The sequence below is a fragment of the Atractosteus spatula genome, chromosome 5, assembly GCF_055471065.1.
Source record: "Atractosteus spatula isolate fAtrSpa1 chromosome 5, fAtrSpa1.hap1, whole genome shotgun sequence".
Taxonomy (NCBI): Eukaryota; Metazoa; Chordata; class Actinopteri; order Semionotiformes; family Lepisosteidae; genus Atractosteus; species Atractosteus spatula.
Window position 1 is genome coordinate 10,772,600 of NC_142710.1, and position 16,660 is coordinate 10,789,259.

The 16,660-nt window shown below is 52.4% G+C and overlaps 1 protein-coding gene across 1 annotated transcript; it reads left to right on the forward strand.

Moving 5' to 3' along the window:
* The first annotated feature begins 134 nt into the window (after nucleotides 1-134).
* Nucleotides 135-15,364, forward strand: pagr1 (PAXIP1 associated glutamate-rich protein 1). The gene is made up of 5 exons (XM_088915694.1): nucleotides 135-381; nucleotides 2,222-2,439; nucleotides 6,049-6,316; nucleotides 8,878-8,966; nucleotides 13,600-15,364. Exons 2-5 carry the CDS (start codon nucleotides 2,226-2,228, stop codon nucleotides 13,821-13,823), a joined length of 795 nt encoding a protein of 264 aa, XP_088771820.1. The 5' UTR covers nucleotides 135-381; nucleotides 2,222-2,225; the 3' UTR covers nucleotides 13,824-15,364.
* The last annotated feature ends 1,296 nt before the right edge of the window (nucleotides 15,365-16,660 follow it).

Below are 16,660 nucleotides of genomic sequence, written 5' to 3' on the forward strand. Positions count from 1 at the left end.
CTGTGAAATCGCTGAGGCAGTAGCGTCCACAACACAAGAGCCCACCCAACTTTCAAAGGAGACCAATCACTAGAGCCTTTAACCAACCGAGCCAATCGGGATTGAGCGAGTGAGCTCACAACTGGGCCGGAAGTAGAGGAACGACAGACGGAAACCGGAAGAGGAAGTGGCCCAAGATGGCGCTTTGTTTACAGTCGATACTGGGCGCCGAAGGTTGAAAACTTTCTTCGCGGCGGGTTTTAATGACCCATGAATTTCACCTGTTGTAACACTGTCGATTTATCGTATCCTGCGTCATCAGTATCTCTGGGGTTCTCCTTCCATGTTTGTCTTCAACTCAGTGTCTTCGGCGCTGTTTTAGTACTTGGAAGACAGAGAACGGTAAATATCCCTGAGATATTGTGTGATCTGTCTCTCTCAGTCCAGTGTTAATGTACTGGAGTGTCCAGTCAGTGTGTGTGTATTAACCCCTCTCTCTCTCAGTGCAGTGTTAATGTACTGGAGTGTCCAGTCAGTGTGTGTGTATTAACCCCTCTCTCTCTCAGTGCAGTGTTAATGTACTGGAGTGTCCAGTCAGTGTGTCTGTATTAACCCCTCTCTCTCTCAGTGCAGTGTTAATGTACTGGAGTGTCCAGTCAGTGTGTCTGTATTAACCCCTCTCTCTCAGTGCAGTGTTAATGTACTGGAGTGTCCAGTCAGTGTGTCTGTATTAACCCCCCTCTCTCTCAGTGCAGTGTTAATGTACTGGAGTGTCCAGTCAGTGTGTCTGTATGAACCCCTCTCTCTCTCAGTGCAGTGTTAATGTACTGGAGTGTCCAGTCAGTGTGTGTGTATTAACCCCTCTCTCTCTCAGTCCAGTGTTAATGTACTGGAGTGTCCAGTCAGTGTGTGTGTATTAACCCCTCTCTCTCTCAGTCCAGTGTTAATGTACTGGAGTGTCCAGTCAGTGTGTGTGTATTAACCCCTCTCTCTCTCTCTCAGTGCAGTGTTAATGTACTGGAGTGTCCAGTCAGTGTGTCTGTATTAACCCCTCTCTCTCTCAGTGCAGTGTTAATGTACTGGAGTGTCCAGTCAGTGTGTCTGTATTAACCCCTCTCTCTCTCAGTGCAGTGTTAATGTACTGGAGTGTCCAGTCAGTGTGTGTATTAACCCCTCTCTCTCTCAGTGCAGTGTTAATGTACTGGAGTGTCCAGTCAGTGTGTCTGTATTAACCCCTCTCTCTCTCAGTGTAGTGTTAATGTACTGGAGTGTCCAGTCAGTGTGTGTGTATTAACCCCTCTCTCTCTCAGTGCAGTGTTGATGTACTGGAGTGTCCAGTCAATGTGTCTGTATTAACCCCTCTCTCTCTCAGTGCAGTGTTCATGTACTGGAGTGTCCAGTCAGTGTGTCTGTATTAACCCCTCTCTGTCTCTCAGTGCAGTGTTAATGTACTGGAGTGTCCAGTCAGTGTGTCTGTATGAACCCCCCTCTCTCTCAGTGCAGTGTTAATGTACTGGAGTGTCCAGTCAGTGTGTCTGTATTAACCCCTCTCTCTCTCAGTGCAGTGTTAATGTACTGGAGTGTCCAGTCAGTGTGTGTGTATTAACCCCTCTCTCTCTCTCAGTGCAGTGTTAATGTACTGGAGTGTCCAGTCAGTGTGTCTGTATTAACCCCTCTCTCTCTCAGTGTAGTGTTAATGTACTGGAGTGTCCAGTCAGTGTGTCTGTATTAACCCCTCTCTCTCTCAGTGCAGTGTTAATGTACTGGAGTGTCCAGTCAGTGTGTGTGTATTAACCCCTCTCTCTCTCAGTGCAGTGTTAATGTACTGGAGTGTCCAGTCAGTGTGTCTGTATTAACCCCTCTCTCTCTCAGTCCAGTGTTAATGTACTGGAGTGTCCAGTCAGTGTGTGTGTATGAACCCCTCTCTCTCTCAGTGCAGTGTTAATGTACTGGAGTGTCCAGTCAGTGTGTGTGTATTAACCCCTCTCTCTCTCAGTGCAGTGTTAATGTACTGGAGTGTCCAGTCAGTGTGTCTGTATTAACCCCTCTCTCTCTCAGTGCAGTGTTAATGTACTGGAGTGTCCAGTCAGTGTGTCTGTATGAACCCCTCTCTCTCTCAGTGCAGTGTTAATGTACTGGAGTGTCCAGTCAGTGTGTGTATTAACCCCTCTCTCTCAGTGCAGTGTTAATGTACTGGAGTGTCCAGTCGGTATGTGTGTATTGACCCCTCTCTCTCTCTCAGACTCATGCAGTCTGCAGAGTCCTCAGACTCCTGCCTCAGAGAGGGGATCCAGTCTCTGGGTGTTGGAGAGAAAGAGCGACCAGAGACAACAACACAGGCTGAGGACGGAGGAGAGGAGGAGAAAGAGGAGCAGGAAGAGCTCGAGGAGGAAGATGAAGATTGTGTCAGAGAGACAGGGGAGTCCCAGCAGGGAGAGGGAGAGAGGGACGGAGATAAAGGTAAAGTATGTGCAGTGTGTGTGTGTAGTGACCCCTCTCTCTCTCAGTGCAGTGTCAGTGTCCAGTCTGTGTGTGTGTGTAGTGACCCCTCTCTCTCTCAGTGCTGTGTCAGTGTCCAGTCTGTGTGTGTGTAGTGACCCCTCTCTCTCTCAGTGCGGTGTCAGTGTCCAGTGTGTATGTGTGTAGTGACCCCTCTCTCTCTCAGTGCGGTGTCAGTGTCCAGTGTGTGTGTGTGTAGTGACCCCTCTCTCTCTCAGTGCAGTGTCAGTGTCCAGTCTGTGTGTGTGTGTAGTGACCCCTCTCTCTCAGTGCAGTGTCAGTGTCCAGTCTGTGTGTGTGTGTGTGTGTGTGTGTGTGTGTGTGTGTGACCCCTCTCTCTCAGTGCAGTGTCAGTGTCCAGTGTGTGTGTGTGTAGTGACCCCTCTCTCTCTCAGTGCAGTGTCAGTGTCCAGTGTCCAGTGTGTAGTGACCCCTCTCTCTCTCTCAGTGCAGTGTCAGTGTCCAGTCTGTGTGTGTGTGTAGTGACCCCTCTCTCTCTCAGTGCTGTGTCAGTGTCCAGTCTGTGTGTGTGTAGTGACCCCTCTCTCTCTCAGTGCGGTGTCAGTGTCCAGTGTGTGTGTGTGTAGTGACCCCTCTCTCTCTCAGTGCGGTGTCAGTGTCCAGTGTGTGTGTGTGTAGTGACCCCTCTCTCTCTCAGTGCAGTGTCAGTGTCCAGTCTGTGTGTGTGTGTAGTGACCCCTCTCTCTCAGTGCAGTGTCAGTGTCCAGTCTGTGTGTGTGTGTGTGTGTGTGTGTGTGTGTGTGTGTGTGTGTGGTGACCCCTCTCTCTCAGTGCAGTGTCAGTGTCCAGTGTGTGTGTGTAGTGACCCCTCTCTCTCTCAGTGCAGTGTCAGTGTCCAGTGTCCAGTGTGTAGTGACCCCTCTCTCTCTCTCAGTGCAGTGTCAGTGTCCAGTCTGTGTGTGTGTAGTGACCCCTCTCTCTCTCAGTGCAGTGTCAGTGTCCAGTGTCCAGTGTGTAGTGACCCCTCTCTCTCTCTCAGTGCAGTGTCAGTGTCCAGTCTGTGTGTGTGTATAGTGACCCCTCTCTCTCTCAGTGCAGTGTCAGTGTCCAGTCTGTGTGTGTGTGTAGTGACCCCTCTCTCTCTCTCAGTGCAGTGTCAGTGTCCAGTCTGTGTGTGTGTATAGTGACCCCTCTCTCTCTCAGTGCAGTGTCAGTGTCCAGTCTGTGTGTGTGTAGTGACCCCTCTCTTTCTCAGTGCAGAGTCAGTGTCCAGTCTGTGTGTGTGTAGTGACCCCTCTCTCTCTCAGTGCAGTGTCAGTGTCCAGTCTGTGTGTGTGTAGTGACCCCTCTCTCTCTCAGTGCAGTGTCCAGTGTCCGTGTAGTGACCCCTCTCTCTCTCTCAGTGCGGTGTCAGTGTCCAGTCTGTGTGTGTGTGTGTGTGTGTGTGGTGACCCCTCTCTCTCTCAGTGCAGTGTCGGTGTCCAGTCTGTGTGTGTGTGTGGTGACCCCTCTCTCTCTCAGTGCGGTGTCAGTGTCCAGTGTGTGTGTGTGTAGTGACCCCTCTCTCTCTCTCAGTGCAGTGTCAGTGTCCAGTCTGTGTGTGTGTGTGTGGTGACCTCTCTCTCTCAGTGCAGTGTCAGTGTCCAGTCTGTGTGTGTGTGTAGTGACCCCTCTCTCTCTCTCAGTGCGGTGTCAGTGTCCAGTGTGTGTGTTTGTGTAGTGACCCCTCTCTCTCTCTCAGTGCAGTCAGTGTCCAGTCTGTGTGTGTGTGTAGTGACCCCTCTCTCTCTCTCTCAGTGCAGTGTCAGTGTCCAGTGTGTAGTGACCCCTCTCTCTCTCTCAGTGCAGTCAGTGTCCAGTCTGTGTGTGTGTGTAGTGACCCCTCTCTCTCTCAGTGCTGTGTCAGTGTCCAGTCTGTGTGTGTGTATAGTGACCCCTCTCTCTCACAGTGCAGTGTCAGTGTCCAGTCTGTGTGTGTGTAGTGACCCCTCTCTTTCTCAGTGCAGTGTCAGTGTCCAGTGTGTGTGTGTGTAGTGACCCCTCTCTCTCTCAGTGCGGTGTCAGTGTCCAGTCTGTGTGTGTGTGTAGTGACCCCTCTCTCTCTCAGTGCAGTGTCAGTGTCCAGTCTCTGTGTGTGTGTGTGTGTGTGTGTGTGTGGTGACCCCTCTCTCTCTCAGTGCAGTGTCAGTGTCCAGTGTCCAGTGTGTGGTGACCCCTCTCTCTCTCTCAGTGCAGTGTCAGTGTCCAGTCTGTGTGTGTGTGTGTAGTGACCCCTCTCTCTCTCAGTGCAGTGTCAGTGTCCAGTCTGTGTGTGTGTGTGTGTGTGTGTGTGTGTGTGTGTGTGTGTGTGTGACCCCTCTCTCTCTCAGTGCAGTGTCAGTGTCCAGTCTGTGTGTGTGTGTAGTGACCCCTCTCTCTCTCAGTGCAGTCAGTGTCCAGTCTGTGTGTGTGTGTAGTGACCCCTCTCTCTCTCAGTGCAGTGTCAGTGTCCAGTCTGTGTGTGTGTGTAGTGACCCCTCTCTCTCTCTCAGTGCGGTGTCAGTGTCCAGTCTGTGTGTGTGTGTGTAGTGACCCCTCTCTCTCTCAGTGCAGTGTCAGTGTCCAGTCTGTGTGTGTGTGTAGTGACCCCTCTCTCTCTCAGTGCAGTGTCAGTGTCCAGTGTCCAGTGTGTAGTGACCCCTCTCTCTCTCAGTGCAGTGTCAGTGTCCAGTCTGTGTGTGTGTAGTGACCCCTCTCTCTCTCAGTGCAGTGTCCAGTGTCCGTGTAGTGACCCCTCTCTCTCTCAGTGCAGTGTCCAGTGTCCAGTCTGTGTGTGTGTGTAGTGACCCCTCTCTCTCTCTCAGTGCGGTGTCAGTGTCCAGTCTGTGTGTGTGTGTGTGTAGTGACCCCTCTCTCTCTCAGTGCAGTGTCAGTGTCCAGTCTGTGTGTGTGTAGTGACCCCTCTCTCTCTCAGTGCAGTGTCCAGTGTCCGTGTAGTGACCCCTCTCTCTCTCTCAGTGCGGTGTCAGTGTCCAGTCTGTGTGTGTGTGTGTGTGTGTGGTGACCCCTCTCTCTCTCAGTGCAGTGTCGGTGTCCAGTCTGTGTGTGTGTGTGGTGACCCCTCTCTCTCTCAGTGCGGTGTCAGTGTCCAGTGTGTGTGTGTGTAGTGACCCCTCTCTCTCTCTCAGTGCAGTGTCAGTGTCCAGTGTGTGTGTGTGTAGTGACCCCTCTCTCTCTCTCAGTGCAGTGTCAGTGTCCAGTCTGTGTGTGTGTGTGTAGTGACCCCCCTCTCTCTCTCAGTGCAGTGTCAGTGTCCAGTCTGTGTGTGTGTAGTGACCCCTCTCTCTCTCAGTGCAGTGTCAGTGTCCAGTCTGTGTGTGTGTGTAGTGACCCCCCTCTCTCTCTCAGTGCAGTGTCAGTGTCCAGTCTGTGTGTGTGTGTGTGTAGTGACCCCTCTCTCTCTCTCAGTGCGGTGTCAGTGTCCAGTCTGTGTGTGTGTGTGTAGTGACCCCTCTCTCTCAGTGCAGTGTCAGTGTCCAGTGTGTGTGTGTGTGTGTAGTGACCCCTCTCTCTCTCAGTGCGGTGTCCAGTGTCCGTGTAGTGACCCCTCTCTCTCTCTCTGTGGTCCAGGTGGAGAGGTGGACGGAGTGCAGGAGGAGGAGTGGGGGGTGCCCTGCAGTGATGAGGAGATCGAGGACCCGGAGCACTGGACACCCCCCCCCGAGGAGATCAAGCGTCTGTACGGCATCCTCGCACAGGGGGGCGTCCTGGAGCTGAGCCTCCCCCCTCTGCCCCGCCGACCCCCCACGCCCGAGCACAGCAGCTCCCCCGAGAGAGACGGCGAGGACTCGGAGGAGGAGAGGGAGAGGAGAGAGAGGGAGGAGAGAGAGAGAGACAGGTGAGTCTGGATTCGCGGGAGGAGAGGGAGAGGAGAGAGAGGGAGGAGAGGGAGAGAGACAGGTGAGTCTGGACTCGCAGGAGGAGAGGGAGAGGAGAGAGAGGGAGGAGAGGGAGAGAGACAGGTGAGTCTGGACTCGCAGGAGGAGAGGGAGAGGAGAGAGAGGGAGGAGAGGGAGAGAGACAGGTGAGTCTGGACTCGCAGGAGGAGAGGGAGAGGAGAGAGAGGGAGGAGAGGGAGAGAGACAGGTGAGTCTGGACTCGCAGGAGGAGAGGGAGAGGAGAGAGAGGGAGGAGAGGGAGAGAGACAGGTGAGTCTGGACTCGCAGGAGGAGAGGGAGAGGAGAGAGAGGGAGGAGAGGGAGAGAGACAGGTGAGTCTGGACTCGCAGGAGGAGAGGGAGAGGAGAGAGAGGGAGGAGAGGGAGAGAGACAGGTGAGTCTGGACTCGGAGGAGGAGAGGGAGAGGAGAGAGAGGGAGGAGAGGGAGAGAGACAGGTGAGTCTGGACTCGCAGGAGGAGAGAGAGGGAGGAGAGGGAGAGAGACAGGTGAGTCTGGACTCGCAGGAGGAGAGGGAGAGGAGAGAGAGGGAGGAGAGGGAGAGAGACAGGTGAGTCTGGACTCGCAGGAGGAGAGGGAGAGGAGAGAGAGGGAGGAGAGGGAGAGAGACAGGTGAGTCTGGACTCGCAGGAGGAGAGGGAGAGGAGAGAGAGGGAGGAGAGGGAGAGAGACAGGTGAGTCTGGACTCGCAGGAGGAGAGGGAGAGGAGAGAGAGGGAGGAGAGGGAGAGAGACAGATGAGTCTGGACTCGCAGGAGGAGAGGGAGAGGAGAGAGAGGGAGGAGAGGGAGAGAGACAGATGAGTCTGGACTCGCAGGAGGAGAGGGAGAGGAGAGAGAGGGAGGAGAGGGAGAGAGACAGGTGAGTCTGGACTCGCAGGAGGAGAGGGAGAGGAGAGAGAGGGAGGAGAGGGAGAGAGACAGGTGAGTCTGGACTCGCAGGAGGAGAGGGAGAGGAGAGAGAGGGAAGAGAGGGAGAGAGACAGGTGAGTCTGGACTCGCAGGAGGAGAGGGAGAGGAGAGAGAGGGAGGAGAGAGAGAGAGACAGGTGAGTCTGGACTCGCAGGAGGAGAGGGAGAGGAGAGAGAGGGAGGAGAGGGAGAGAGACAGGTGAGTCTGGACTCACAGGAGGAGAGGGAGAGAGACAGGTGAGTCTGGACTCGCAGGAGGAGAGGGAGAGGAGAGAGAGGGAGGAGAGGGAGAGAGACAGGTGAGTCTGGACTCGCAGGAGGAGAGGGAGAGGAGAGAGAGGGAGGAGAGGAGAGAGACAGGTGAGTCTGGACTCGCAGGAGGAGAGGGAGAGGAGAGAGAGGGAGGAGAGGGAGAGAGACAGGTGAGTCTGGACTCGCAGGAGGAGAGGGAGGGAGAGAGACAGGTGAGTCTGGACTCGCAGGAGGAGAGAATGAGGGAGAGAGACAGGTGAGTCTGGACTCGCAGGAGAAGAGAATGAGGGGAGGAGAGGGAGAGAGACAGGTGAGTCTGGACTCGCAGGAGGAGAGGGAGAGGAGAGGGAGAGAGACAGGTGAGTCTGGACTCGCATGAGGAGAGAGAAAGGAGAGAGAGGGAGGAGAGGGAGAGAGACAGGTGAGTCTGGACTCGCAGGAGGAGAGGGAGAGGAGAGAGAGGGAGGAGAGGGAGAGAGACAGGTGAGTCTGGACTCGCAGGAGGAGAGGGAGAGGAGAGAGAGGGAGGAGAGGGAGAGAGACAGGTGAGTCTGGACTCGCAGGAGGTGAGGGAGAGGAGAGAGAAGGAGGAGAGGGAGAGAGACAGGTGAGTCTGGACTCGCAGGAGGAGAGGGAGAGGAGAGAGAAGGAGGAGAGGGAGAGAGACAGGTGAGTCTGGACTCGCAGGAGGAGAGGGAGAGGAGAGAGAAGGAGGAGAGGGAGAGAGACAGGTGAGTCTGGACTCGCAGGAGGAGAGAGAAAGGAGAGAGAGGGAGAGAGACAGGTGAGTCTGGACTCGCAGGAGGAGAGGGAGAGAGACAGGTGAGTCTGGACTCGCAGGAGGAGAGGGAGAGGAGAGAGAGGGAGAGAGACAGGTGAGTCTGGACTCGCAGGAGGAGAGGGAGAGGAGAGAGAAGGAGGAGAGGGAGAGAGACAGGTGAGTCTGGACTCGCAGGAGGAGAGGGAGAGGAGTGTCAGAGGGAGTGAGAGAGTGTCGGAGTGAGAGAGTGCTCACAGAGGAGTGAGAGAATGTCAGAGGGAGTGAGAGAGTGTCAGAAGGAGTGAGACTGCACACAGAGAGGAGTGAGAGAGTGTCAGAGGGAGTGAGAGACTGCACACAGGAGTGAGAGAGTCGGAGGTAGTGAGAGACTGCACACAGAGGAGTGAGAGAGTGTCAGAGGGAGTGAGAGAGTGCACACAGAGAGGAGTGAGAGAGTGTCAGAGGGAGTGAGAGACTGCACACAGAGAGGAGTGAGAGAGTGTCAGAGGGAGTGAGAGATTGCACACAGAGGAGTGAGAAGGATGTCCTGTGTTATTTCTCTCTTTATCTTCTGTTTATAGGGCTCCCAGTCCAACAGAGTTTGACTTTGATGATGAACCAACTCCTGTGACCCCGAAAAACACCTACATCAACCGTCGCAGAACTCCAGGTACCCCATTCTCTCTGCTCACCCTCCACTGTCCCCCTGTTTGCAGTCAGTGTGTCTGTATTAACCCCTCTCTCTCTCAGTGCAGTGTTAATGTACTGGAGTGTCCAGTCAGTGTGTCTGTATTAACCCCTCTCTCTCTCAGTGCAGTGTTAATGTACTGGAGTGTCCAGTCAGTGTGTGTGTATTAACCCCCTCTCTCTGTCAGTGCAGTGTTAATGTACTGGAGTGTCCAGTCAGTGTGTGTGTATTAACCCCTCTCTCTCTCTCAGTGCAGTGTTAATGTACTGGAGTGTCCAGTCAGTGTGTGTGTATTAACCCCTCTCTCTCTCAGTGCAGTGTTAATGTACTGGAGTGTCCAGTCAGTGTGTCTGTATTAACCCCTCTCTCTCAGTGCAGTGTTCATGTACTGGAGTGTCCAGTCAGTGTCTGTATTAACCCCTCTCTCTCTCTCAGTGCAGTGTTCATGTACTGGAGTGTCCAGTCAGTGTGTCTGTATTAACCCCTCTCTCTCTCTCAGTGCAGTGTTAATGTACTGGAGTGTCCAGTCAGTGTGTCTGTATTAACCCCCCTCTCTCTCAGTGCAGTGTTACTGTACTGGAGTGTCCAGTCAGTGTGACTGTATGAACCCCTCTCTCTCTCAGTGCAGTGTTAATGTACTGGAGTGTCCAGTCAGTGTGTGTGTATTAACCCCTCTCTCTCTCAGTGCAGTGATAATGTACTGGAGTGTCCAGTCAGTGTGTCTGTATTAACCCCTCTCTCTCTCAGTGCAGTGTTAATGTACTGGAGTGTCCAGTCAGTGTGTCTGTATTAACCCCTCTCTCTCTCTCAGTGCAGTGTTAATGTACTGGAGTGTCCAGTCAGTGTGTCTGTATGAACCCCTCTCTCTCTCAGTGCAGTGTTAATGTACTGGAGTGTCCAGTCAGTGTGTCTGTATGAACCCCTCTCTCTCTCAGTGCAGTGTTAATGTACTGGAGTGTCCAGTCAGTGTGTGTGTATTAACCCCTTTCTCTCTCTCAGTGCAGTGTTAATGTACTGGAGTGTCCAGTCAGTGTGTGTATTAACCCCTCTCTCTCTCTCAGTGCAGTGTTAATGTACTGGAGTGTCCAGTCAGTGTGACTGTATGAACCCCTCTCTCTCTCAGTGCAGTGTTAATGTACTGGAGTGTCCAGTCAGTGTGTCTGTATTAACCCCTCTCTCTCTCTCAGTGCAGTGTTAATGTACTGGAGTGTCCAGTCAGTGTGTCTGTATTAACCCCCCTCTCTCTCAGTGCAGTGTTAATGTACTGGAGTGTCCAATCAGTGTGTGTGTATTAACCCCTCTCTCTCTCTCAGTGCAGTGTTAATGTACTGGAGTGTCCAGTCAGTGTGTGTGTATTAACCCCTCTCTCTCTCAGTGCAGTGTTAATGTACTGGAGTGTCCAGTCAGTGTGACTGTATGAACCCCTCTCTCTCTCAGTGCAGTGTTAATGTGCTGGAGTGTCCAGTCAGTGTGTGTGTATTAACCCCTCTCTCTCTCTCAGTGCAGTGTTAATGTACTGGAGTGTCCAGTCAGTGTGTCTGTATTAACCCCTCTCTCTCAGTGCAGTGTTAATGTACTGGAGTGTCCAGTCAGTGTGTGTGTATTAACCCCTCTCTCTCTCTCAGTGCAGTGTTAATGTACTGGAGTGTCCAGTCAGTGTGTGTATTAACCCCTCTCTCTCTCTCAGTGCAGTGTTAATGTACTGGAGTGTCCAGTCAGTGTGTCTGTATTAACCCCCCTCTCTCTCAGTGCAGTGTTAATGTACTGGAGTGTCCAATCAGTGTGTGTGTGTATTAACCCCTCTCTCTCTCAGTGCAGTGTTAATGTACTGGAGTGTCCAGTCAGTGTGTGTGTATTAACCCCTCTCTCTCTCAGTGCAGTGTTAATGTACTGGAGTGTCCAGTCAGTGTGACTGTATGAACCCCTCTCTCTCTCAGTGCAGTGTTAATGTGCTGGAGTGTCCAGTCAGTGTGTGTGTATTAACCCCTCTCTCTCTCAGTGCAGTGTTAATGTACTGGAGTGTACAGTCAGTGTGTATGAACCCCTCTCTCTCTCAGTGCAGTGTTAATGTACTGGAGTGTCCAGTCAGTGTGTGTGTATTAACCCCTCTCTCTCTCAGTGCAGTGTTAATGTACTGGAGTGTCCAGTCAGTGTGTCTGTATTAACCCCTCTCTCTCTCAGTGCAGTGTTAATGTACTGGAGTGTCCAGTCAGTGTGTGTGTATTAACCCCTCTCTCTCAGTGCAGTGTTAATGTACTGGAGTGTCCAGTCAGTGTGTGTATTAACCCCTCTCTCTCTCTCAGTGCAGTGTTAATGTACTGGAGTGTCCAGTCAGTGTGTGTGTATTAACCCCTCTCTCTCTCAGTGCAGTGTTAATGTACTGGAGTGTCCAGTCAGTGTGTGTGTATTAACCCCTCTCTCTCTCAGTGCAGTGTTAATGTACTGGAGTGTCCAGTCAGTGTGTCTGTATTAACCCCTCTCTCTCTCAGTGCAGTGTTAATGTACTGGAGTGTCCAGTCAGTGTGTGTATTAACCCCTCTCTCTCTCTCAGTGCAGTGTTAATGTACTGGAGTGTCCAGTCAGTGTGTGTGTGTATTAACCCCTCTCTCTCTCAGTGCAGTGTTAATGTACTGGAGTGTCCAGTCAGTGTGTGTATTAACCCCTCTCTCTCTCTCAGTGCAGTGTTAATGTACTGGAGTGTCCAGTCAGTGTGTGTGTATTAACCCCTCTCTCTCTCTCAGTGCAGTGTTAATGTACTGGAGTGTCCAGTCAGTGTGTGTGTATTAACCCCTCTCTCTCTCAGTGCAGTGTTAATGTACTGGAGGGTCCAGTCAGTGTGTGTGTATGAACCCCTCTCTCTCTCAGTGCAGTGTTAATGTACTGGAGTGTCCAGTCAGTGTGTGTGTATTAACCCCTCTCTCTCTCAGTGCAGTGTTAATGTACTGGAGTGTCCAGTCAGTGTGTGTGTATTAACCCCTCTCTCTCTCAGTGCAGTGCTAATGTACTGGAGTGTCCAGTCAGTGTGTCTGTATTAACCCCTCTCTCTCTCAGTGCAGTGTTAATGTACTGGAGTGTCCAGTCAGTGTGTGTGTATTAACCCCTCTCTCTCTCTCAGTGCAGTGTTAATGTACTGGAGTGTCCAGTCGGTGTGTCTGTATTAACCCCTCTCTCTCTCAGTGCAGTGTTAATGTACTGGAGTGTCCAGTCGGTGTGTCTGTATTAACCCCTCTCTCTCTCAGTGCAGTGTTAATGTACTGGAGTGTCCAGTCAGTGTGTCTGTATTAACCCCTCTCTCTCTCAGTGCAGTGTTAATGTACTGGAGTGTCCAGTCAGTGTGTGTGTGTATGAACCCCTCTCTCTCTCAGTGCAGTGTTAATGTACTGGAGTGTCCAGTCAGTGTGTGTGTATTAACCCCTCTCTCTCTCAGTGCAGTGTTAATGTACTGGAGTGTCCAGTCAGTGTGTGTGTATGAACCCCTCTCTCTCTCTCAGTGCAGTGTTAATGTACTGGAGTGTCCAGTCAGTGTGTGTATTAACCCCTCTCTCTCTCAGTGCAGTGTTAATGTACTGGAGTGTCCAGTCAGTGTGTGTGTGTATTAACCCCTCTCTCTCTCTCAGTGCAGTGTTAATGTACTGCAGTGTCCAGTCAGTGTGTATTAACCCCTCTCTCTCTCAGTGCAGTGTTAATGTACTGGAGTGTCCAGTCAGTGTGTCTGTATTAACCCCTCTCTCTCTCAGTGCAGTGTTAATGTACTGGAGTGTCCAGTCAGTGTGTCTGTATGAACCCCTCTCTCTCTCAGTGCAGTGTTAATGTACTGGAGTGTCCAGTCAGTGTGTGTGTATTAACCCCTCTCTCTCTCTCAGTGCAGTGTTAATGTACTGGAGTGTGCAGTCAGTGTGTCTGTATTAACCCCTCTCTCTCTCAGTGCAGTGTTACTGTACTGGAGTGTCCAGTCAGTGTGTGTGTATTAACCCCTCTCTCTCTCAGTGCAGTGTTAATGTACTGGAGTGTCCAGTCAGTGTGTGTGTATTAACCCCTCTCTCTCTCTCTCAGTGCAGTGTTAATGTACTGGAGTGTCCAGTCAGTGTGTCTGTATTAACCCCTCTCTCTCTCTCAGTGCAGTGTTAATGTACTGGAGTGTCCAGTCAGTGTGTGTGTATTAACCCCTCTCTCTCAGTGCAGTGTTAATGTACTGGAGTGTCCAGTCAGTGTGTGTATATTAACCCCTCTCTCTCTCAGTGCAGTGTTAATGTACTGGAGTGTCCAGTCAGTGTGTGTGTATTAACCCCTCTCTCTCTCAGTGCAGTGTTAATGTACTGGAGTGTCCAGTCAGTGTGTCTGTATTAACCCCTCTCTCTCTCAGTGCAGTGTTAATGTACTGGAGTGTCCAGTCAGTGTGTCTGTATTAACCCCTCTCTCTCTCTCAGTGCAGTGTTAATGTACTGGAGTGTCCAGTCAGTGTGTGTGTATTAACCCCTCTCTCTCTCAGTGCAGTGTTAATGTACTGGAGTGTCCAGTCAGTGTGTGTGTGTATTAACCCCTCTCTCTCTCAGTGCAGTGTTAATGTACTGGAGTGTCCAGTCAGTGTGTGTATTAACCCCTCTCTCTCTCTCAGGGTCCTCAGCCCGCTCTCAGCGCCGGGAGGCCCGTTTAGACAAGGTTCTGTCCGACATGAAGCGTCACCGCAGGCTGGAGGAGCACATCCTGCAGACGGGCCGAGACCTGTTCAAGCTGGAGGCCTCCGAGGCGAGCCCCACGCCCATCCCCCCGCCAGCGCCGGGCTCGCAGAACCGCACAGACCCCAGCCACATCTTCTCCCCCCGCCAGCGCCGGTACTAGGAGCCGGGGCTTGGGGCGCTGTCTGTCTGTCTGTCGGGGTGGAGCTTGCATGGTCTCGCCCTGTTGGGGTGGGTTTCCTCTCCCAGTCCAGCGACATGCTGGGGGGTTAGTGGGCTACTGGGGAAACTGGCCCCGGGCTGGGAGTGTGCGTCTGGGTGTGTGGGTGTGTGTCCTGTGATGAACTTCTCCCTACAATGGTACAAAAACTCATTCAGCTCCCAGTCCAGTCAGACCAGTCCAGCCTGGAGAGTCTCAGACTGCTCTGTCAGTGTCAGTGGAGTCTGATTATAATCCCAGTTCAGAACTGATCCAGCTCCCAGTCCAGTCAGCCCAGTCCAGCCTGGAGAGTCTCAGACTGCTCTGTCAGTGTCAGTGGAGTCTGATTATAATCCCAGTTCAGAACTGATCCAGCTCCCAGTCCAGTCAGTCCAGTCCAGCCTGGAGAGTCTCAGACTGCTCTGTCAGTGTCAGTGGAGTCTGATTATAATCCCAGTGAAGAACTAATCCAGCTCCCAGTCCAGTCAGCCCAGTCCAGCCTGGAGAGTCTCAGACTGCTCTGTCAGTGGAGTCTGATTATAATCCCAGTTCAGAACTAATCCAGCTCCCAGTCCAGTCAGACCAGTCCAGCCTGGAGAGTCTCAGACTGCTCTGTTAGTGTCAGTGGAGTCTGATTATAATCCCAGTGAAGAACTAATCCAGCTCCCAGTCCAGTCAGCCCAGTCCAGCCTGGAGAGTCTCAGACTGCTCTGTCAGTGGAGTCTGATTATAATCCCAGTTCAGAACTAATCCAGCTCCCAGTCCAGTCAGACCAGTCCAGCCTGGAGAGTCTCAGACTGCTCTGTTAGTGTCAGTGGAGTCTGATTATAATCCCAGTGAAGAACTAATCCAGCTCCCAGTCCAGTCAGCCCAGTCCAGCCTGGAGAGTCTCAGACTGCTCTGTCAGTGTCAGTGGAGTCTGATTATAATCCCAGTTCAGAACTAATCCAGCTCCCAGTCCAGTCAGTCCAGTCCAGCCTGGAGAGTCTCAGACTGCTCTGTCAGTGTCAGTGGAGTCTGATTATAATCCCAGTGAAGAACTAATCCAGCTCCCAGTCCAGTCAGTCCAGTCCAGCCTGGAGAGTCTCAGACTGCTCTGTCAGTGTCAGTGGAGTCTGATTATAATCCCAGTTCAGAACTAATCCAGCTCCCAGTCCAGTCAGTCCAGTCCAGCCTGGAGAGTCTCAGACTGCTCTGTCAGTGTCAGTGGAGTCTGATTATAATCCCAGTGAAGAACTAATCCAGCTCCCAGTCCAGTCAGTCCAGTCCAGCCTGGAGAGTCTCAGACTGCTCTGTCAGTGTCAGTGGAGTCTGATTATAATCCCAGTTCAGAACTAATCCAGCTCCCAGTCCAGTCAGACCAGTCCAGCCTGGAGAGTCTCAGACTGCTCTGTCAGTGTCAGTGGAGTCTGATTATAATCTGTCAGTCACCAAACTATTTCCTTGTCTGTATAAATGCTTTGTACATATTTTTCATTTGGAATTAAACAGCCTGTCCCCACCTCGTTCTCCTGTCCCTGCTGATGCGTGACTCGGGTTTCCTCACACAGACAGAGGCGGGACGGTTCTGAGGTTCTTGTCCAGCACGTGATCTGTGGGCCCTGTGGGTCTGTCTGATCCCTGCAGCAGTGTTTTGAAGAACAATGCTGAACAGTGAACACTGAACCAAACCCTTGAACAGTTGGAACAGTAAAGCCGAACGTGCTGACAGCTGTGTGGTCAGGTCACCCCGAAAGATGCAGTTCGCCAGGGGCATTCATCTAGAGCAGACGCGGGTCAGGAAGAGCTGGTCTAGAGCAGACACGAGACAAGTGGTGATCTAGAGCAGACGCGAGTCAGGAAGAGCTGGTCTAGAGCAGACACGAGACAAGTGGTGATCTAGAGCAGACGCGGGTCAGGAAGAGCTGGTCTAGAGCAGACACGAGACAAGTGGTGATCTAGAGCAGGCGCGAGACAGGAAGAGCTGGTCTAGAGCAGACACGAGACAAGTGGTGATCTAGAGCAGACGCGAGTCAGGAAGAGCTGGTCTAGAGCAGGCACGAGACAAGTGGTGATCTAGAGCAGACGCGAGTCAGGAAGAGCTGGTCTAGAGCAGACACGAGACAAGTGGTGATCTAGAGCAGGCACGAGACAGGAAGAGCTGGTCTAGAGCAGACACGAGACAAGTGGTGATCTAGAGCAGACGCGAGTCAGGAAGAGCTGGTCTAGAGCAGACACGAGACAAGTGGTGATCTAGAGCAGACGCGGGTCAGGAAGAGCTGGTCTAGAGCAGACACGAGACAAGTGGTGATCTAGAGCAGGCGCGAGACAGGAAGAGCTGGTCTAGAGCAGACACGAGACAAGTGGTGATCTAGAGCAGACGCGAGTCAGGAAGAGCTGGTCTAGAGCAGGCACGAGACAAGTGGTGATCTAGAGCAGACGCGAGTCAGGAAGAGCTGGTCTAGAGCAGACACGAGACAAGTGGTGATCTAGAGCAGGCACGAGACAGGAAGAGCTGGTCTAGAGCAGACACGAGACAAGTGGTGATCTAGAGCAGACGCGAGTCAGGAAGAGCTGGTCTAGAGCAGACACGAGACAAGTGGTGATCTAGAGCAGGCACGAGACAGGAAGAGCTGGTCTAGAGCAGGCACGAGACAGGAAGAGCTGGTCCAGAGCAGACGCGAGACAGGAAGAGCTGGTCTAGAGCAGACGCGAGACAAGTGGTGATCTAGAGCACACACAACACACAGAAAGTGCTGATCTAGAACAGACAACAGGAAGTCCTGCTATAGAAGAGAGACACAGGAAGTCTTGGTCTAGAA

Coding starts and splice junctions, on each gene's coding strand:
- pagr1 (XM_088915694.1), top strand. CDS start 2,226: ATGCAGTCTGCAGAGTCCTCAGACTCCTGCCTCAGAGAGGGGATCCAG. Junction 6,317..8,877: donor GAGGAGAGAGAGAGAGACAG/GTGAGTCTGGAT, acceptor TTCTGTTTATAG/GGCTCCCAGTCCAACAGAGT. Junction 8,967..13,599: donor CAACCGTCGCAGAACTCCAG/GTACCCCATTCT, acceptor TCTCTCTCTCAG/GGTCCTCAGCCCGCTCTCAG.